The sequence below is a fragment of the Ranitomeya variabilis genome, chromosome 8 (genome assembly GCF_051348905.1).
Source record: "Ranitomeya variabilis isolate aRanVar5 chromosome 8, aRanVar5.hap1, whole genome shotgun sequence".
Classification (NCBI taxonomy): domain Eukaryota; kingdom Metazoa; phylum Chordata; class Amphibia; order Anura; family Dendrobatidae; genus Ranitomeya; species Ranitomeya variabilis.
The window spans coordinates 210,804,436-210,826,413 of record NC_135239.1 but is presented as its reverse complement, the minus strand read 5'-3'; the positions used below and the strand labels follow the sequence as shown (position 1 = coordinate 210,826,413).

The 21,978-nt window shown below is 42.5% G+C and overlaps 1 protein-coding gene and 1 long non-coding RNA gene across 5 annotated transcripts in view; one reads left to right on the top strand and one right to left on the bottom strand.

The window, feature by feature from the left end:
- LOC143787749 (uncharacterized) overlaps positions 1-10,258 on the top strand; it is a 33,608-nt gene extending 23,350 nt beyond the window's left edge. The window contains exon 3 of the long non-coding RNA XR_013218457.1: positions 10,021-10,258. This is a non-coding gene — a long non-coding RNA (uncharacterized LOC143787749). The remainder of the gene's footprint in view (positions 1-10,020) is intronic.
- SRGAP3 (SLIT-ROBO Rho GTPase activating protein 3) overlaps positions 1-21,978 on the bottom strand; it is a 113,486-nt gene that overhangs the window by 32,605 nt on the left and 58,903 nt on the right. For all 4 annotated transcript variants that reach the window (XM_077276742.1, XM_077276740.1, XM_077276743.1 and 1 more), the window contains 7 exons: positions 19,412-19,607; positions 15,709-15,871; positions 10,928-10,990; positions 10,656-10,841; positions 9,588-9,716; positions 1,392-1,613; positions 1,209-1,310 (listed from right to left, as the gene is read on the bottom strand). In XM_077276742.1, coding sequence (XP_077132857.1) covers positions 1,209-1,310; positions 1,392-1,613; positions 9,588-9,716; positions 10,656-10,841; positions 10,928-10,990; positions 15,709-15,871; positions 19,412-19,607 — 1,061 coding nt within the window. The remainder of the gene's footprint in view (positions 1-1,208; positions 1,311-1,391; positions 1,614-9,587; positions 9,717-10,655; positions 10,842-10,927; positions 10,991-15,708; positions 15,872-19,411; positions 19,608-21,978) is intronic.

The window sequence follows — 21,978 nt, the reverse complement described above, 5'->3', positions numbered from 1 at the left end:
TTTGGTAAAGCACATCATTCTACTGTTTACCGAAAATGGAATGAGGCCTACAAAGAAAAGAACACAGCACCTACAGTCAGATATGGTGGAGGTTCAAACATATTTTGGGGTTGTTTTGCTGCCTCTGGCATTGGGTTCCTAACTGTGTGCAAGGCATCACGAAATCTGAAGATTACCGAATGATTTTGGGCCGTAATGTAGTGCCTAGTGTCAGAAAGCTGGGTTTGCGTCCTAGGTCATGAGTTTTTCCGGCAGGACAGTAACCCCAATCATACTTCAAGAATCCCCCAGAAATGGATGGAAACAAAGCCCTGGAGAGTTTTGAAGTGGCAACAATGAGTCCAGATCTAAATCTCTTTGATCACCTGTGGGGAGAAATCTTAAAATTGTTGTTCTGAGGAGGCGACTTCACAGATGAGAGACCTGGAGCAGCTTGTAAGAAGAAAAGTCATCCAGAATTCCAGCTGAGAGGTGTAAGAAGCTTGTGCATGATTATAGGAAGCGATTGATTGCAGTTATTTATTCCTAAGGGTGCAACCAAATATTAAGTTGAAGGAGCCAACAATTTTGTCATGCCCATTTTTTTTAATCTATGTCCAGCATGCCTTTTTTCTGTTTTTTTGTGTTGTTCCAAAACACACAAAGGAATTAAACGTGTATAACAAAACGTGTAATTTTCTGGAACAATTTCAAGGGTGGCAACACTTTCAGACAGGACAGTATCTCACCCCCTAATGCAGGATTTCCAGCTAAATTGTTCAGTCCTGTAGTATAATGTTCTTCATGCTGCAGCTTTCTAGTAAGCAGTTTATTTAATCCAAGTGCTGGATGCACAGCTACTCAGCTCAATCCTGCTGTAAAATGTCCTACATTCTTCTGCTGCTTCTGAACATGTTACATTGAGACAGGAGAGCAGGAATCTCATGTCTGTGTGTGTTGTGTAGGAGAAACATAATAGCAGTTTGATTATGCCCACTAGCTCAGAGACAACTGAACATTAGAGTCAACAGAGGGGAAAACTGAAGGATACAAGTTATATAATGTCCAGAAATAATGTTGTTTCTCATGTACAAATGACGGCTTATCCTGAAAAACAGGTAAGCTTTGAGACCCTGTGCCTTACATGGAAGACCAGATGGTTTTTTATGGGCACCAGGTTCTATCCAATTTGTTAGTTTTACATAAGTGACTTCATATACGGAAGGTACCTCCTCATTCTCAATCTTCAGGGTCATTAGCCGGGATTGTAGTTGATGGTAACGCACGATTAGCTCCATCTGTACCGGCTGCTGAGCGCTCACTTGGCACACCTGCAAAGCAGCATCATGAGTTATTCTAGCAATTAAAGAACCTTCACGACTGAGGTCATCATAAGCAGCATGACAACACACCTCATCATCCATGTGAGGCTGAAAGTCAAATTTTAGTGGAGGACAGAAAACCTGGTTGCACAAATCCATGACTTTATGCTTGTCGCTGCGGGCATCCAGATTATCAACCGCATTCTCAATGATATCTAGACCTTCATGGCGGGAGGTTTCCAGGTTATACTCAGCCGAGAGGTACGTGCGGAAAGTGCGAGCAAGGCTGGCATGAAAACCCAGGTCACAGCACTGGGGAAAAAAAACAGACATTAATATGGCGGCAACTCTAAGATACAATGTAGAACTCAATACAAAATGTAATTATACAAACAGCGCGATCATCACTATAGACCGGTGACGAGATCTAGAAGTAGAAAAATGGGAAAATCCAGAGAAATGTATTTATACTACTACATAGCAAGGAAACGGTCATAAAAATGATAAGCAAAGTCACAATAATCTAGTACAGCAAATATACAAGTCAGATGATTTATAATAGATATATTCTTGTATATAAGGGCAGTATTATAGTAAACATATGTCACGCTGTGACAGTCTTCGCTACGGAATGGTGTTCTCAAACTGTTCCTGAAACTGGGACCCTAACTATACCTGTCCCAGGGTACTCTTAAAAGTAGAGAGGCCGGAGTATCCGACCTTATATTATGCTCCTGTTAAACCCTGATCTGTCCCCTCATATACCCCATGACGTACGAGACAGAAATGTAATGTAAAGAAGACACAAAGACAAAAAAAGGATAACGGAAAACCTCTATCATACAAAAGTACTAACCAACAATAGAGAGGAGGATAGGGACAGGGCGGAATAAACTAAATGGGAATAGGGACAAAGAGAAACACACACACATACTACAGCAAACCACAGAACACTTCTACAAGAACGCTACTCTAACACTTAGCTACAGCACAGGAAGATGAAGTTTTCACTGGCAGGGACAAGAAGGTTTGATATAGGTTTGATATATCATTTATATAGGAAGAGGTATTGACCAAATCAGACACAGCTGAAATGGAGCTGCATGTTTCTGACCAGCATAGAAAGAGTTGTTAACCTCTTTTATTATATTCTTGTACATAGGGGAAGTATTATAGTAGTTATATTCTTGTACATAGGGGCAGTATTATAGTAGTTATATTCTTGTACATAGGGGCAGTATTATAGTAGTTGTATCCTTGTACATAGGGGCAGTATTATAGTAGTTATATTCTTGTACATAGGGGCAGTATTATAGTAGTTATATTCTTGTACATAGGGGCAGTATTATAGTAGTTATATTCTTGTACATAGGGGCAGTATTATAGTAGTTATATTCTTGTACATAGGGGCAGTATTATAGTAGTTATATTCTTGTACATAGGAGCAGTATTATAGTAGTTATATTCTTGTACATAGGAGCAGTATTATAGTAGTTATATTCTTGTACATAGGAGCAGTATTATAGTAGTTATATTCTTGTACATAGGGGCAGTATTATAGTAGTTATATTCTTGTATATAGGGGGGCAGTATTATAGTAGTTATATTCTTGTACATAGGGGCAGTATTATAGTAGTTATATTCTTGTACATAGGGGCAGTATTATAGTAGTTATATTCTTGTACATAGGAGCAGTATTATAGTAGTTATATTCTTGTACATAGAGGCAGTATTATAGTAGTTATATTCTTGTACATAGGAGCAGTATTATAGTAGTTATATTCTTGTACATAGGAGCAGTATTATAGTAGTGATATTCTTGTACCTAGGGGCAGTATTATAGTAGTTATATTCTTGTATATAGGGGCAGTATTATAGTAGTTATATTCTTGTATATAGGAGCAGTATTATAGTAGTTATATTCTTGTACATAGGGGCAGTATTATAGTAGTTATATTCTTGTACCTAGGGGCAGTATTATAGTAGTGATATTCTTGTACCTAGGGGCAGTATTATAGTTATATCCAGTTGCGACTTGTATTGTTCAAGATTATTGTACCTGTTTTTATTATGTATACCCCTCCTCACATGTAAAGCGCCATGGAATAAATGGCGCTATAATAATAAATAATAATAATATTCTTGTATATAGGAGCAGTATTATAGTAGTGATATTCTTGTACCTAGGGGCAGTATTATAGTTATATCCAGTTGCGACTTGTATTGTTCAAGATTATTGTACCTGTTTTTATTATGTATACCCCTCCTCACATGTAAAGCGCCATGGAATAAATGGCGCTATAATAATAAATAATAATAATATTCTTGTATATAGGAGCAGTATTATAGTAGTTATATTCTTGTACATAGGAGCAGTATTATAGTAGTTATATTCTTGTACATAGGAGCAGTATTATAGTAGTTATATTCTTGTACATAGGGGCAGTATTATAGTAGTGATATTCTTGTATATAGGGGCAGTATTATAGTAGTGATATTCTTGTATATAGGGGCAGTATTATAGTAGTTATATTCTTGTATATAGGGGGCAGTATTATAGTAGTTATATTCTTGTACCTAGGGGCAGTATTATAGTAGTGATATTCTTGTACCTAGGGGCAGTATTATAGTAGTTATATTCTTGTATATAGGAGCAGTATTATAGTAGTTATATTCTTGTATATAGGAGCAGTATTATAGTAGTTATATTCTTGTACATAGGGGCAGTATTATAGTAGTTATATTCTTGTATATAGGAGCAGTATTACAGTAGTTATATTCTTGTACCTAGGGGCAGTATTATAGTTATATCCAGTTGCGACTTGTATTGTTCAAGATTATTGTAACTGTTTTTATTATGTATACCCCTCCTCACATGTAAAGCGCCATGGAATAAATGGCGCTATAATAATAAATAATAATATTCTTGTATATAGGGGCAGTATTATAGTAGTTATATTCTTGTACATAGGAGCAGTATTATAGTAGTTATATTCTTGTACATAGGAGCAGTATTATAGTAGTTATATTCTTGTACATAGGAGCAGTATTATAGTAGTTATATTCTTGTATATAGGAGCAGTATTATAGTAGTTATATTCTTATATATCTTATTCTAAAATAATAATATATATATGTGTATGTATATATATATGTATATATATACAGTGCCTACAAGTAGTATTCAACCCCCTGCAGATTTAGCAGATTTACACATTTGGAATTAACTTGGCATTGTGACATTTGGACTGTAGATCAGCCTGGAAGTGTGAAATGCACTGCAGCAAAAAAGAATGTTATTTCTTTGTTTATTTTTTTTTTTAAATTGGGAAAAGTTTTTTCAGAGGGTCATTTATTATTCAACCCCTCAACCCACCAGAATTCTGTTTGGTTCCCCTAAAGTATTAAGAAGTAGTTCAGGCACAAAGAACAATGAGCTTCACATGTTTGGATTCATTATCTCTTTTTCCAGCCTTTTCTGACTATTTAAGACCCTCCCCAAACTTGGGAACAGCACTCAAACATGGTCAACATGGGAAAGACAAAGGAGCATTCCAAGGCCATCAGAGACAAGATCGTGGAGGGTCACAAGGCTGGCAAGGGGTACAAAACCCTTTCCAAGGAGTTGGGCCTACCTGTCTCTACTGTTGGGAGCATCATCCGGAAGTGGAAGGCTTATGGAACTACTGTTAGCCTTCCACGGCCTGGACAGCCTTTGAAAGTTTCCTCCCGTGCCGAGGCCAGGCTTGTCCGAAGAGTCAAGGCTAACCCAAGGACAACAAGGAAGGAGCTCCAGGAAGATCTCATGGCAGTGGGGACATTGGTTTCAGTCAATACCATAAGTAACGTACTCCACCGCAATGGTCTCCGTTCCAGACGAGCCCGTAAGGTACCTTTACTTTCAAAGCGTCATGTCAAGGCTCGTCTACAGTTTGCTCATGATCACTTGGAGGACTCTGAGACTGACTGGTTCAAGGTTCTCTGGTCTGATGAGACCAAGATCGAGATCTTTGGTGCCAACCACACACGTGACGTTTGGAGACTGGATGGCACTGCATACGACCCCAAGAATACCATCCCTACAGTCAAGCATGGTGGTGGCAGCATCATGCTGTGGGGCTGTTTCTCAGCCAAGGGGCCTGGCCATCTGGTCCGCATCCATGGGAAGATGCATAGCACGGCCTACCTGGAGATTTTGGCCAAGAACCTCCGCTCCTCCATCAAGGATCTTAAGATGGGTCGTCATTTCATCTTCCAACAAGACAACGACCCAAAGCACACAGCCAAGAAAACCAAGGCCTGGTTCAAGAGGCGAAAAATCAAGGTGTTGCAGTGGCCTAGTCAGTCTCCTGACCTTAACACAATTGAAAACTTGTGGAAGGAGCTCAAGATTAAAGTCCACATGAGACACCCAAAGAACCTAGATAACTTGGAGAAGATCTGCATGAAGGAGTGGGCCAAGATAACTCCAGAGACCTGTGCCGGCCTGATCAGGTCTTATAAAAGACGATTATTAGCTGTAATTGCAAACAAAGGTTATTCCACAAAATATTAAACCTAGGGGTTGAATAATAATTGACCCACACTTTTATGTTTAAAATTTATAAAAATTTAACTGAGCAACAAAACTTTTTGGTTTGTAAGATTTATGCATCTGTTAATAAATCCTGCTCTTGTTTGAAGTTTGAAGGCTCTAACTTATTTGCATCTTATTAACCCTGCTAAATCTGCAGGGGGTTGAATACTACTTGTAGGCACTGTATATATATATATATATATATATACACACACGTGTATGTGTGTGTGTATATATATATATATATATATTATATATATATATATATATATATGTATGTGTATATATATATATAACCCTAGGCAAAAAATTATGGAATCCACGGCCTTGGAGGATGTTCATTCAGTTGTTTAATTTTGTAGATAAAAAGCAGATCACAGACATGGCACAAAACTAAAGTACCGTATTTTCCGGCGTATAAGACGACTTTTTAACCCTAAAAATTGTCCCAAAAGTCGGGGGTCGTCTTATACACCGGGTACGGCGTGTGCAGGTAGCGATCCTGGATGTTCCCAGGGTCTGAAGTAGAGGAGACTCTCCTTCAGGCCCTGGGATCCATATTCATGTAAAAAATAAAGAATAAAAATAAAAAATATGGATATACTCACCCCTCCGACGAACCCTGGCTGTCACCGCTGCAAGCGTCTGCCTCTGTTCCTAAGAATGCAGAGAGTGAAGGACCTTCGATGACGTCGCGGTCAGGTGACCGGTCACCTGACCGCTCACATGACCGCGACGTCATCGAAGGTCCTTCACTCACTGCATTCTTAGGAACGGAGGCAGACGCTTGCAGCGGTGACAGCCAGGGTTCGTCGGAGGGGTGAGTATATCCATATTTTTTTTTTTTATTCTTTATTTTTTACATGAATATGGATCCCAGGGCCTGAAGGAGAGTCTCCTCTCCTCCAGACCCTGGGAACCACACGCCGTATAAGATGACTGGGCGTATAAGATGACCCCCGTCTTATACGGCGGGCATATCCCAAATTCCATATTTTATATGGAAAAGTTGGGGGTCGTCTTATACGCCCAGTCGTCTTATACACCAGAAAATACGGTAATTTCAAATGGCAACTTTCTGGCTTTAAGAAACACTAAAAGAAATCAAGAACAAAAAATGTGGCAGTCAGTAATGGTTACTTTTTTTAACCAAGCATAGGGAAAAAATTGTGGAATCACTCAAACAAACAAAAAAAACCTCCAACCCATCACTAGTATTTTGTTGCACCACCTCTGGCTTTTCTACCAGCTTGCAGTCTCTGAGGCCTGGACTTAATGAGGGTCACACAGGACTCTTCATCAATCTGCCTCCAGCTTTCTCTGACTGCTGTTGCCAGATCAGCTTTGCAGGTTGGAGCCTTGTCATGGACCATTTTCTTCAACCTCCAGCAAAGATTTTCAATTGGATTGGGATCCGGACTATTTGCAGGCCATGGCATTGACCTTCTGTGTCTTTTTACAAGGAATGTTTTCACAGTTTTTGCTCTATGGCAGGATGCATCCTTTCAATTGATGGGATAAGAAAAGTGTCCACAATATCAACATAAACTTGTGCATTTATTGAAGATGTAATGACAGCCATCTCCCCAGTGCCTTTACCTGACATGCAGCCCCATATCATCAATGACTGTGTAAATTTGCATGTTCTCTTCAGGCAGTCATCTTTATTAATCTCATGGAACGGCCCCAAACAAAAGTTCCAGCATCATCACCTTGTGCCCAATGCAGATTCGCGATTCATCACTGAATATGACTTTCATCCAGTCATCCACCGTCCACGATTGCTTTTCCTTAGCCCATTGTAACCTTGTTTTTTTCTGTTTAGGTGTTAATGATGGCTTTCGTTTAGCTTTTCTGCATGTAAATCCGATTTGCTTTAGGCGGTTTCTTACAGTTCGGTCACAGACGTTGACTCAAGTCTCCAAACATTCAGTCCTCATTTGTTTTGTTGTGCATTTCCTGTTTTGGAGACATATTGCTTTAAGTTTCTGGTCTTGACGCTTTGATGTCTTCCTTGGTCTACCAGTATGTTTGCCTTTAACAACCTTCCCATGTTGTTTGTATTTGGTCCAGATTTTAGACACAGCTGACTGTGAACATTCAACATCTTTTGCAACATTGCGTGATGATTTACCCTCTTTTAAGAGTTTGATAATCCTCTCCTTTGTTTCAATTGACATCTCTCGTGTTGGAGCCATGATTCATGTCAGTCCACTTGGTGCAACAGTTCTCCAAGGTGTGATCACTCCTTTTTAGATGCAGACTAACGAGCAGATCTAATTTGATGCAGGTGTTATTTTTGGGTATGAAAATTTACAGGGTGATTCTATAATTTTTTCCCTCAGAATTGAGTGATTCCATAATTTTTTCCCTATGCTTGGTTAAAAAAGTAACCATTACTGACTACCACATTTATTGTTCTTGATTTCTTCTAGTGTTTCTTAAAGCTAGAAAGTTGCCATTTGAAATGACTTTAGTTTTGTGCCATGTCTGCGATCGGCTTTTTTTCTACAAAATTGAACAACTGAATGAACATCCTCCAAGGCCGGTGATTCCATAATTTTTTCCAGGGGTTGTATATATATATATATGACTGGATTTGTCCTTTTGAGATTGATTGCTGGCAGCAGTGTTGTCTTTTCAGTGACCGCAGTAGATGAATGACAATGACTTGTTCACATCTGTATAAACCTCCTGACATAAATATAAATCATGCAGACACGACTGACAGCCCGTGGTATGTGCACATTCATAAACGAAGCGTGTCTCGGGGGACTCGGAGAACACCTGGGCTCGGCCTGTGCTGACAGCAGCCCCCTCATTACATTGTGACAGAGAGGAGGTAATTAGAGGAGGGTCATCATCATCAGACAGGGGAGGGCTGTGAAGTGAAGCCATCTGCTGCCCTCCAGCAGGGTACAGAGTTACAAAAAACCTTTTCATTGTATAAAAACGAGATACAAACATCACTGGATTCTCTGTATCTGTTGCTACTACACAGTCTCCAGAGCGCAGCCTATAGTTTTACAACTTTGTTATATAGTTTGTATTTGGTATTCACCGATGTAGAGATCTCTGCTTGTTATAAGAGAATAGAAACATTTTCTTTACATTCAGCGGCTGAAACCTCATCCTGAGCTCATCCTGTTCACAGCTGAACATTTGTTACACTTGCAGGTAAAATGTGTCAGTCTGAAGTCCCATTACATCTGCTCAGGTTTCCAGCCCCTAAATGAAAACAAGTCTCCTCTCACAAACAACAAGCAGATATTATGCAAATTGTAAGGAGTTAAAACACAAAAGGGAGTAAATCTTCATCTCTTTTGCTCCAATTTGGGTGAATTATGTTATATTTAGTTTTTAGACATATTTGTAAAAGTCTTGCACAGTTTTTAAGCCCGTCAAAAGAGAAGGGACACCAGAATTTTCAGAGTTTCATCCATATAGATGACATGCAACTTTTTCAAAATGTCAGACAAAATCACTTTGAGGTTGTGTAAAAAGTGGAAAATCCATATGTAAAGATTCTCCAAACTACAGGCGATACTATGATAAATATGGCACAAATAATGACAATACAGCCACAAGGACAAGTGACTTAAAAAATTCTAAAACTTTCCATTTAAACTTTGTGTACATTAATCCCCAAATCTGTTTGTCTATAAGGGATAATCAGGGCAGCGATGCAGGTCAGATATCTCAGCACTCACATCGATGAGGTCGGACACGTCGTGGATGTAGTACTTGCCGATACTTCCATTGGTGGCCGCCAGGTTCAGCAGATATTCATTCCTGGCCTTTGTGCATTTCAGTTTGTTCTCTGAGTATTTCGCCTGCCTCTAAAATCCAGAGAGAAAAAAAAAACATAAATCAGAAATTGCAAAACAAAATGATGAAAGGGGGTAAAAAGTAGATTACAATTTACATTATGATTAATCTATTAATGTATCATTCTATGTTATAAGACAGTAATATGCCTTTAATTTGGAGTTTAATAATCCAACACTTCGTTTTACTGAGAACCAAAACAAAAAAAAAAATCTGAAATTTCACAAACCGAAAAAAAAAAAAAGACGGAGCAGAGAAACAAATAAATGATGAAATTTCTCGAATTGGAAAACATGTGATTATTTTATAATCCAGAAAACAGAGCAGTCAGGAACAGCAGGATTACCATGGATTTTACTTATCTCTGGAGTTACATTGTCCCGCACTCGGCTTATTCCCCCGGGCAGCCAATTTCAGAAGGTAAAAGTACATAACTAAAGCTTAATTATTCTACTATGAAAGTTCTGTTCATAATTTTCTCACTATTCTCAAAATCTCTGCTTGCTGTCAGTGGATGGAATGATATATGTATTCACATCCACAGACTGAAACAATTGTTAGATATAATATTTGCACATTGTGAGGACGTGTCACTATTTTTATCAAGTCCAGGCTAGCGGTGCTGCTCACACAGGTGCAGGGTCCGTCACAGTGTATCAGAGCCACAAATAAGAGGTCTATTCTCTGACACCAAGCAGAAATCATGAAAATGGTGAAAAACTGAAACACAAAGTATATTAGAAAGTTGTATAACTTATTGTTATGGTGTGATTACGCTTTTTAGATGTAGCATGCAGAAAAAGAATCTGTCTCTTTAAGACATAACGAGAAGATTATTGTGTGTGCATATATCTGTACATGTCTCCTTATTTCACTGTGTCTCCTGCAGCGCCTGTGCCATTTAACCCCTTGGTGCCTGCAGTAATCCCGCACCGTACAGTGCCCCCCACCTTCTCCTTCATCTTTTCAATCTTCTTAGCAGAGCTGCGTCGTTGCTGTCTGTCTTCGTGGCGCAGGGCGTTGGGCCCGAGCTCTGCAGATTTGCTGAACTGTTTCTCCTCCTGCTTCTCAGCGTCCTTCAGTTTGCTCTCAGCATTAATGCTCTCTACGTGGTACATGTGATACGTCTTCATCACCTATGAAAGGTTTAAGCAGAAGGTGACTTACAGACCGAGACATAAAAGAATGAGCAGCGAATATCCCCAATATCCCCAGAGCTCACCGTGTACAGCTCATTTGTGACCTTTGCCAGCTCCTCGTGCATCTGCAGCCCGATATCCTTACTCTACAAGATACAGAGTAATTGTTAAATACACCGTACTTAAAGGAGAATGCAGCTAATTATTCCTGCTCCGTCACTGAATAGGAAACCTGTGGATCAACATCAACAATTAAATCGATGTGAACAAATATATACAGTGCCATGTAATTGTTTTGGCACCCCTGGTCAAAATTACTGTTACTGTGAACAGTTAAAGGGGTTCTCCACTACTAGGATAACCCCTTCTTAAGCTGAATGTTCAGCCCGAATAAAATAATAAATGTTATGCTCACCTCCAGTGCCGGCTCTGTTCCAGCTGTGTCGGCACTCGCTGTCCTGGGGCAGTGATGCGGGGGTTGTCATATGTGACACTGGCGCTTAATCAGCGCTGGCATCACTGTCCCCTCCTTTTGTCGAAAGGAACATGAAGAGGTACTCTGGGATCAGCTGTCGCCCAACTCTCTCACCACATCACAGCCCCGGAACCACGAGTGCCGCCACTGCTGGAACAGAGCCGGCACGGGAGGCCAGTATAGGCTATTATTTTATCGGGCTGAACATTTAGTTTCAGAAGGGGTTGTCCTAGTAGTGGGACTAAACTAAGACTAAAGTTAAAGATGAGACATTTACTTTGTACTTTAAGAAGTTTTATATATATATCTCACACACACACATACATACAAACACACACACACACACACACATATATAGTGTGTGTATAATGTCTTTATTGTAATTTTTGACATTTTAAAAATTACAAAAAGGAAAATGGGCCGATGCTAAAGATTATGCACCCGTCTCACTAAGCGATTTACCAACGATCACGACCAGCGATACGACCTGGCCGTGATCGTTGGTAAGTCGCTGTGTGGTCGCTGGGGAGCTGTCACACAGACAGCTCTCTCCAGCGACCAACGATCAGGGGAACGACTTCGGCATCGTTGAAACTGTCTTCAACGATGCCGAAGTCCCCCTGCAGCACCCGGGTAACCAGGGTAAACATCGGGTTACTAAGCGCAGGGCCGCGCTTAGTAACCCGATGTTTACCCTGGTTACCAAAAAAAACAAACAGTACATACTCGCCTTTCGGTGTCCAGGTCCCTTGCCGTCTGCTTCCTGCTCTGACTGAGCCGCCGTACTGTGAGAGCAGAGCGCAGCGGTGACGTCACTGCTGTGCTCTCACTTCTCACTGTACGGCCGGCAGTCAGTGAGAGCAGGAAGCAGACGGCAAGGGACCTGGACACCGAAAGGCGAGTATGTACTGTTTGTTTTTTTTGGTAACCAGGGTAAACATCGGGTTACTAAGCGCGGCCCTGCGCTTAGTAACCCGATGTTTACCCTGGTTACCAGTGAAGACATCGCTGGATCGGTGTCACACACACCGATTCAGCGATGTCAGCGGGGCCTCAACGACCAAAAAAAGGTCCAGGCCATTCCGACACGACCAGCGATCTCGCAGCAGGGGCCTGATCGCTGGTACGTGTCACACATAGCGAGATCGCTATGGAGGTCGCTGTTGCGTCACAAAACTTGTGACTCAGCAGCGATCTCGCTAGCGATCTCGCTATGTGAGACGGGGCCTTTACTCTACAAGATACAGAGTAATTGTTAAATACACCGTACTTAAAGGAGAATGCAGCTAATTATTCCTGCTCCGTCACTGAATAGGAAACCTGTGGATCAACATCAACAATTAAATCGATGTGAACAAATATATACAGTGCCATGTAATTGTTTTGGCACCCCTGGTCAAAATTACTGTTACTGTGAACAGTTAAAGGGGTTCTCCACTACTAGGATAACCCCTTCTTAAGCTGAATGTTCAGCCCGAATAAAATAATAAATGTTATGCTCACCTCCAGTGCCGGCTCTGTTCCAGCTGTGTCGGCACTCGCTGTCCTGGGGCAGTGATGCGGGGGTTGTCATATGTGACACTGGCGCTTAATCAGCGCTGGCATCACTGTCCCCTCCTTTTGTCGAAAGGAACATGAAGAGGTACTCTGGGATCAGCTGTCGCCCAACTCTCTCACCACATCACAGCCCCGGAACCACGAGTGCCGCCACTGCTGGAACAGAGCCGGCACGGGAGGCCAGTATAGGCTATTATTTTATCGGGCTGAACATTTAGTTTCAGAAGGGGTTGTCCTAGTAGTGGGACTAAACTAAGACTAAAGTTAAAGATGAGACATTTACTTTGTACTTTAAGAAGTTTTATATATATATCTCACACACACACATACATACAAACACACACACACACACACACATATATAGTGTGTGTATAATGTCTTTATTGTAATTTTTGACATTTTAAAAATTACAAAAAGGAAAATGGGCCGATGCTAAAGATTATGCACCCTTGGAGATTTGTGTGCTCAGATAACTTTGACCAAGGTTTCAGATCTTAGTTAGCCTGTTACGGTTATGGCTTCTTCACGATCATTGTTAGGAAAGGCCGGGTGATGCAAATTTACTGGCTTTATAAAAACCCAGCCTCCTCTAACTTTGTGCCAAAAAACAGCAGCCATGGGTTCTTCTTAGCAGCTGCTTAGCTCTCCGAAAATGAAAATATTGGAGGCCCACAAAGCAGGAGAAGGCTATAAGAAGATAGCAAAGCATTTTCAAGTTGCCCTTTCCACAGTTCCAAATGTAATAAGAAATGGCAGTTACCAGGAACAGTGGAGGTCAATATAAGGTATGGAAGAACAAGCAAATTGTCAGTGAGAGATTCTCGTAGGATTGCTAGAGAGACAAATCAGAACCCCACTTGACTGCAAAATATCTTCAGAAAGATTTATCAGAATCTGGAGTTGTGGTACATTGTTCTACTGTCCAGAGACACCTGCACAAATATGGCCTTCATGGAAAAGTCATCAGAAGAAAACCTCTCCTGCGTCCTCACCATAAAATTATACTTCAGAATTATGCAAAAGAACATCTAAACAAGCCTGATGCATTTTGGAAACAAGTCCTGTGGACCGATGAGGATAAAATAGAACTCTCTGGCCACAATGATCAAAAAATATGTGTTGGAAAAAATGGCACAGAATTTCAGGAAAAATAACATCTCGCCAACCGTTAAGCATGGGGGTGGACCAATCATGCTTTTGGGTTGTGTTACAGCCAATGGCACGAGGAACATTTCACGAGTAGAGGGAAGAATGGATTCAAGGAAATTTCAACAAATTCTTGATGTAAACATTACACATCTGTAAAAAAGCTGAAGGTGAAAAGAGGAAGAGGATGGCTTCTACACATGGAGAATAATCCTAAACACACGTCACAATAAGCAATAGACGACTTCAAAAGGGGCAAACTGAAGGTTTTACAATGGCCCTCACAGTCCCCTGATCTGAACATCATTGAAAATCTCTGGTGAGACCTCAAAATAGCAGAGGATGCAAGAAGCCCCAGGAATCTCACAGAACGGGAGGAATTCTCCAAGAATGGAGGAAAATCGCTCAAACAAGAATTGAAAGAATTGTCTGGTTACAAAAAGCGTTTACAAGCTGTGATACTTGCAAAAGGAGGTGACACTAGGTACTAACCATGCAGGGTGCCCAAACTTTTACATCAGCCCATTTTCCTTTTTGTAATTTTTCAAATGTAAAAGATGAAAAAAAATATTTTTTTTCCTAAAATACAAAGTAAATGTGTCATCTGTAACTTTAGGCCTTTTAGAGATCATTTCAACTTCAACTTGATTAACTGTTCACAATAACAGTAATTTTGACCAGGGGTGCCCAAACTCTTACATGCCACTGTATATATATCTGCTTTGTGTGTGTATGAGCATGATGAAGAGGGTGATCCAAGATAAAGCCCTCTAATATCCAACACCGCACCGGACTGGAAGAGTTGTCATAGGGATAGTGAAGTACCTGCAATGAAAAGGACTTGTCTGGTAATGCAGAGGCAGGACTCGTGCTAAAATTATATCCGGTGTCTATAAGGAAGTTGCAGAATTTTTTTATCGCACAATGATCAACCTTCGTTATATTACAATTAAAAAACAGAACCCGCGGCAGAGACGGCGCACTGCAGAGAATGGTCACGTAGAAAAGACATGGGCACACGGCAGAGACACAGGTCACACAGCAGAGATGGAGCACATGGCAGAGAACAGGGCACATGGCAGAGACAAAGCAGAGCTGGAGCACATGCAGAGAGCATAGCACATAGAGAACAGGGTACATGCATAGACTGGGCACACAGCAGAGATGGAGCACATGCATAGACTGGGCACACAGCAGAGATGGGGCACATGCGCATAGTCAGGGCACATATAGATGGGGCACACAGAACAGGACGCAGAGCATAGACAGAGCACATAGCAGAGATGGGGCACACAGCAGAGAACGGGCACATGCATAGACTGGGCACACAGCAGAGATGGGGCACATGCGCATAGTCAGGGCACATATAGATGGGGCACACAGAACAGGACGCAGAGCATAGACAGAGCACATAGCAGAGATGGGGCACACAGCAGAGAACGGGCACATGCATAGACTGGGCACACAGCAGAGATGGAGCACACAGCAGAGAACGGGCACGTGCATAGACTGAGCATGTGGCAGAGACACAGGCCACACAGCAGATGTCAGCTTGACACCACAATGTGGACCCCAACATGCCTCCTTGGGACCCGACATTGTGCGATGGGAGCCTCCACCATGGAGAAGGGGCAGCAGTTGGAAAACATTCCTAAGGAAATGAAGGCGTTTTGCCCCGATTCTCACCTTCTTAAAGAGTCTAATGACGTCCTCGCTGATGTGCGACAGCCGGACGATGACATTATTGAGGAAGAGGTCATTCAGCGTGGCGTGGTCCTTGCTCTCACGCCTGGTCTGGGACAAAACCAGATACCAGCAGTTCACAGGAGAGAGGAGATGCTGATCCTTCCTGAAAATCCCAAAACATTTACAGAGCAGTGAGGTTAGCAGAGAACACTTCCCCTTTCAGGGTTAATTTCATATGAGAAATCAATGTAATTACTGTATCAATGTAATATTCAGTGTTCCTAGCATTGTGCATGCCTCCTCCATGCCACCATCCTACCCCCAAGCTCCTGTGTAATCCTATGGCATGGACTTTGCCATCTTTTACATAAGTTTTGGTCCCCTTGATGCTGCTGGAATGGGATCAGGACAGAATCAGTCTCCTCCTCCCTCTGACAGCTGAGCTTACAGAGAAGCAGTCTTCTCAGCTATACTGCCATGGACTACAGAGCCCCCGCTCCTTCCCTGACCAGCAGGCACAAAGCTATTCCTATTGGCTGCCGGGCAGTAGACAGAGGGTCACTATGCAGAGACTTGGCTTGGAGGGGAGTGACTGAGCATGTGCGACCACCAGCAGTTAGCTCATTCGCTGGACGTGCACATTGTTATACACTATGAACACCAGGTGGTGCTATAATCTGTAAGAAAATGGCAGAACTCTGCAAATATGGCAATTACTATTCATTCTCGTTTGTCGGGATGTGAAATATTCCCTTTAGTCATTATTTACCCATTTCTGATTTGGGATGAGCTAAGTGACCTCTAATATGACAGTCAATACAGTTCCCCTAGACCCCTGGAGACAAACCTGCCAAGTGACACAATGATACATTGCCTGCCTGATAGTGATACATTGTCACTGCCCATATCACAGCACAAGTTGCCAGCTCTACCTTTCTGGATTCTAGGAAAGCTGTGTAACAACACCTATGGTCATTTAATGGAGGCCCCACATATTACTATTCAGGTTTCCCAATATATGCCGTTACGATTTCTGCTAGAAATAAATGCTGCACTGTGCGAGACTCCACCTGCGCAGTAAATGCGTCTGTAGATCAGCCAGGATTTACGCTCATCGCTGCCCTCTGATAATAAACGCTAATTCTCATCTGGACGGGAAATCAATGGAAACTCAGTCTAGTAATTAACTGATGACAATCCCTACTGGAATAAAACATGGACAGAAAGATGGATATCACAGCAGTGCCATAAACTAAGGGGACTACAAGACCCAGCGTACAAAGGAAACTTGAACCATACACCAAGGCAGGGATCTGCCACCAGTGAAACTCCAGCTATTGTGAAACTACAAATCCCAGCATGCCTACACCCTCATTCCCAGTTCACTGACACCCACCCGAGATCCCCCACCACAAGCCCCTTACACAATAGTTATAGCTGCATTGTAGGAAAGCCCCCCACAGTGTAATCACATGAGCTGCAGAGAAAAGGGGCCCAAACCCTCACTGCCACAGACAGGATAGCGGTCCTACAGGCAGCAGGTGGTGACCGAGGGCATCCGAGCAGAGTGTAAACACCAGGGCGGTGGAGTCAGTAAGCCAAACCTCCGACTCCTCAATTTCCCCAGCCACTGTCACTACTGATCCCCAGTCACTACTGAGCATGTGCATAAAGTGCAGCACAGATTCATCTCCACTAAAAGCCAAGATCTTAGATCAGGAATAGAACAGACATTAATAGGACAATACATAACTTTCCCAAATTCTTATGAAAACATTTACAGCACATCCTGCATTGTACTACTGCACCCAATGTATTATATATGATAGGAGTCGGAGTCAGCCCATTTTATACCGAAATCGACTCCGACTTCACAGCCCTGGTAAACACATGCATACAAGTTTTCTTCTACAGATCATCTGCTGTTAATACTCATCAAAATCCACATTTATTATTACACAAGAATTTGCACTAAATTTCACCCTTGCCGATACTAAAATCCGCAGCATAAATCGACGGGCAGCTCTGCTCATGTTCTGCTGCAGAATTTTTCCAGAGCGTGTCAATAACATTTAGTAAAGTGTCATTCACTTTGCTACAGATTTTAAACTCCAAAAACTTGCAGCATGTGAACATATAGTAAGGCCTCTCAGGAAGGGTTCTTTTGGCGCATGGAAAGTCCACAGCAGAAAACAGTAAGGCTACTTTCACACATCAGGTTTTCGCCGTCAGGCTCAAACCGGCTAAATTTAAAAAAAAACGGATCTGGCGAATGTTGCTGCCGGATCCGTTTTTTTTTCGCATAGACTTGTATTAGTGCCGGATTGCGCCAGATGACATTGCGTTTGGTCCGTTTTTCACCGGATCCGGCAAATCTGCCGTTTTCGGTTTCTGGAAGAAAAGTCCATAGCAACGTTTTTGTCTCCAGCGAAAAAGCCGGAAGCGCCGGATCCGGCGCTTCTGGCTGTTTGCTAGAATGGAAGCCTATGGGAGCCGGATCCGGAAAATGACCGATTCCGGCGCCGGATTCCATTTTTTTTAAACTGAGCATGCTCCAAGTTTTTTTTATCCAATAAGCTAGATATGCTAGCCGGATCCATCGAAAAAACGGATCCGTTGCATCAGTTTTCCACAATCTGCGCCGGATCCGGTTTTTCCAACATTCGCCAGATTGTGCCTGATGCAAAAAACCTGATGTGTGAAAGTAGCCTAACAGATAAAAATGGAGGAGGAGTTCACAATCTCATCTGCACGCCACTTCATTTTTCTCTTCATCTGCAGCATGTCACTTTATGTTGTGCACTTTTAGTGGATTCTCCCCATTAAAGTCAAAAAGTACAGAAAGTTCTATATCTCTTGGCAGCAAAAAAGCTGCTCAAAATAGGTGCATTTTTTACGTGTTTTTTTTTCATGGATTTTTGGTGCAGATTTTTCCCTCTCATTAGTATGAATGAAATCTGCAGCAGAAGCCCTGACAGAATTAACACACTGCAAATAGAAATCTGCAAGTCAGAAATAAGTAACGTGTGCACGAAACTTCAAGGTTCTCAAAAACCGTTGCTGCCATCAGGAAACCCCTCAGGTTTTGTGACAAATCTGCAAGGTGTGCACGGGCCCTTAGAGGTAAATCTGCACTGAAATCCCGATGATTTGTTTGGCTCTTGGTGTTTTGTCAGTGTGCATTTACCGTGAGGTTCGCCGTTCATCCAGGCCCTCAGTCCCGACTCTCCTGCATTGCCCTCTGATGCCATCGCTCTTTCTGGTAGGGGCTCAGGGGGCGTAGGGCACCAGTTTGGATTGCACCCCCTCTGATCACCAGCTTTGCATGATCTTGCACTCTACTAGTATAGGAAGTGGTCCACAACTAACCCCTCTCCCCATAGGAATTACTGTGGACGGATACATCTGCACTGGAGCACAGGTAGCAGTCGCACCCATGTCCCAGTGTTTAAAGGGATCCAAAATGGCTCATGGTTGGTTCCCGATTTTGCGCCCCTGGTGGGGTGACATTACCCCGGTCCACATGTGATCACGTTCTCGGCTCGCCCAGCTGGCAGCACATAAAGGATGAGTTATTTGCAGACTTTCATGCCTCAAAATATCTGAAAATGACAGGTTACTACACCACGCGCCCACTGCTTATCTAGAGGGCACTGGCCGCACCACGAGCTGGGACATTAACCCCTCATTTCCCACTGCTTACTTGAAGTGATGCTGTTCCCGAGCGTTGCGGACCTTGGAGGAGAACCTCTCGGCCAGTTTGTCCAAGCTGCGGGAATATTCCAGTTCGATCTCGGCCTTTCTGCGGAAAAACTCTTGTAAGTCCTGGAGAAGTGACAGCCGGGACTCGGATTGCTGCTCCAGGCACTTAAACTGTTCCACCAGCTGGCTGCGGATCTCTGCGGAGAAGGAAACACGGAAATGGACGGTCAGACACGCTGCCCTCGAGGACGACCATTAATAACTTGGCTGGCAGGAGATGAAGCCTTGAGAAAGAGGTCACCTAATTACAGTGTACGGGAGGCTTCACGTGTCCTCCAGAACAAGGGGCCTCAATGTCAGACACAGAGGTAACCACAAAGCACCGAGAAACGTGGCGCCGTCACACGACAGCGGACATTGCTGACTGTTTCCATATACAACATCACCTTCCAAGCTTTGTTATATGAGAGAAACACTGCCGTCTCCATATATAACATCATCTTACAAGCTCTGATGTGACGGTGAACACTGCCGTCTCCATATACAGTGGGGCAAAAAAGTATTTAGTCAGTCAGCAATAGTGCAAGTTCCACCACTTAAAAAGATGAGAGGCGTCTGTAATTTACATCATAGGTAGACCTCAACTATGGGAGACAAACTGAGAAAAAAAAATCTAGAAAATCACATTGTCTGTTTTTTTATCATTTTATTTGCATATTATTGTGGAAAATAAGAATTTGGTCAGAAACAAAATTTCATCTCAATACTTTGTAATATATCCTTTGTTGGCAATGACAGAGGTCAAACGTTTTCTGTAAGTCTTCACAAGGTTGCCACACACTGTTGTTGGTATGTTGGCCCATTCCTCCATGCAGATCTCCTCTAGAGCAGTGATGTTTTTGGCTTTTCGCTTGGCAACACGGACTTTCAACTCCCTCCAAAGGTTTTCTATAGGGTTGAGATCTGGAGACTGGCTAGGCCACTCCAGGACCTTGAAATGTTGAAATGCTTCTTACGAAGCCACTCCTTCGTTGTAGGACATTCTCCCAAAACTCCTCTGGATCATCCAAATGCTCTCTAGCAAACTTCAGATGGACCCGGACATGTACTGGCTTAAGAAGTGGGACACGTCTGGCACTGCAGGATCTGAGTCCATGGTGGCGTAGTGTGTTACTTATGGTAGGCCTTGTTACATTGGTCCCAGCTCTCTGCAGTTCATTCACTAGGTCCCCCCGCGTGGTTCTGGGATTTTTGCTCACCGTTCTTGTGATCATTCTGACCCCACGGGGTGGGATTTTGCGTGGAGCCCCAGATCGAGGGAGATTATCAGTGGTCTTGAATGTCTTCCATTTTCTAATTATTGCTCCCACTGTTGATTTCTTCACTCCAAGCTGGTTGGCTATTGCAGATTCAGTCTTCCCAGCCTGGTGCAGGGCTACAATTTTGGTTCTGGTGTCCTTTGACAGCTCTTTGGTCTTCACCATAGTGGAGTTTGGAGTCAGACTGTTTGAGGGTGTGCACAGGTGTCTTTTTATACTGATAACAAGTTTAAACAGGTGCCATTACTACAGGTAATGAGTGGAGGAAAGAGGAGACTCTTAAAGAAGAAGTTACAGGTCTGTGAGAGCCAGAAATCTTGATTGTTTGTTTCTGACCAAATACTTATTTTCCACCATAATATGCAAATAAAATGATAAAAAAACAGACAATGTGATTTTCTGGATTTTCGTTTCGCAGTTTGTCTCCCATAGTTGAGGTCTACCTATGATGTAAATTACAGACGCCTCTCATCTTTTTAAGTGGTGGAACTTGCACTATTGCTGACTGACTAAATACTTTTTTGCCCCACTGTATAACATGACCTTCCAAGCTCTGATGTGACGGTGAACACTGCCGTCTCCATATATAACATGACCTTCCAAGCTCTGATGTGACGGTGAACACTGCCGTCTCCATATATAACATGACCCTCCAAGCTCTGATATGACGGTGAACACTGCCATCTCCATATATAACATGACTTTACAAGCTCTGATGTGACGGTGAACACTGCCGTCTCCATATATAACATGACTTTACAAGCTCTGATGTGACGGTGAACACTGCCGTCTCCATATATAACATGACCCTCCAAGCTCTGATGTGACGGTGAACACTGCCGTCTCCATATATAACATGACTTTACAAGCTCTGATATGACGGTGAACACTGCCGTCTCCATATATAACATGACCTTCCAAGCTCTGATATGACGGAGAACACTGCTGTCTCCATATATAACATGACTTTACAAGCTCTGATATGACGGTGAACACTGCCGTCTCCATATATAACATGACCCTCCAAGCTCTGATGTGACGGTGAACACTGCTGACTGTTTCCAGATACAACAGGAGTTTCCAAGCATTGCTCACATGAGAGAGGACGCTGCTGACTGTTTCCATAACCCCAATACTGCTTCCAGGAGCAATGTTGGTGCTCCGAGAACCACAAGAACAGGGATTTCATGCATCGGCAAAAGGACTAGTATTCTACTGGGTCAGACAGGAAGCATGCTGTGCACGGGAA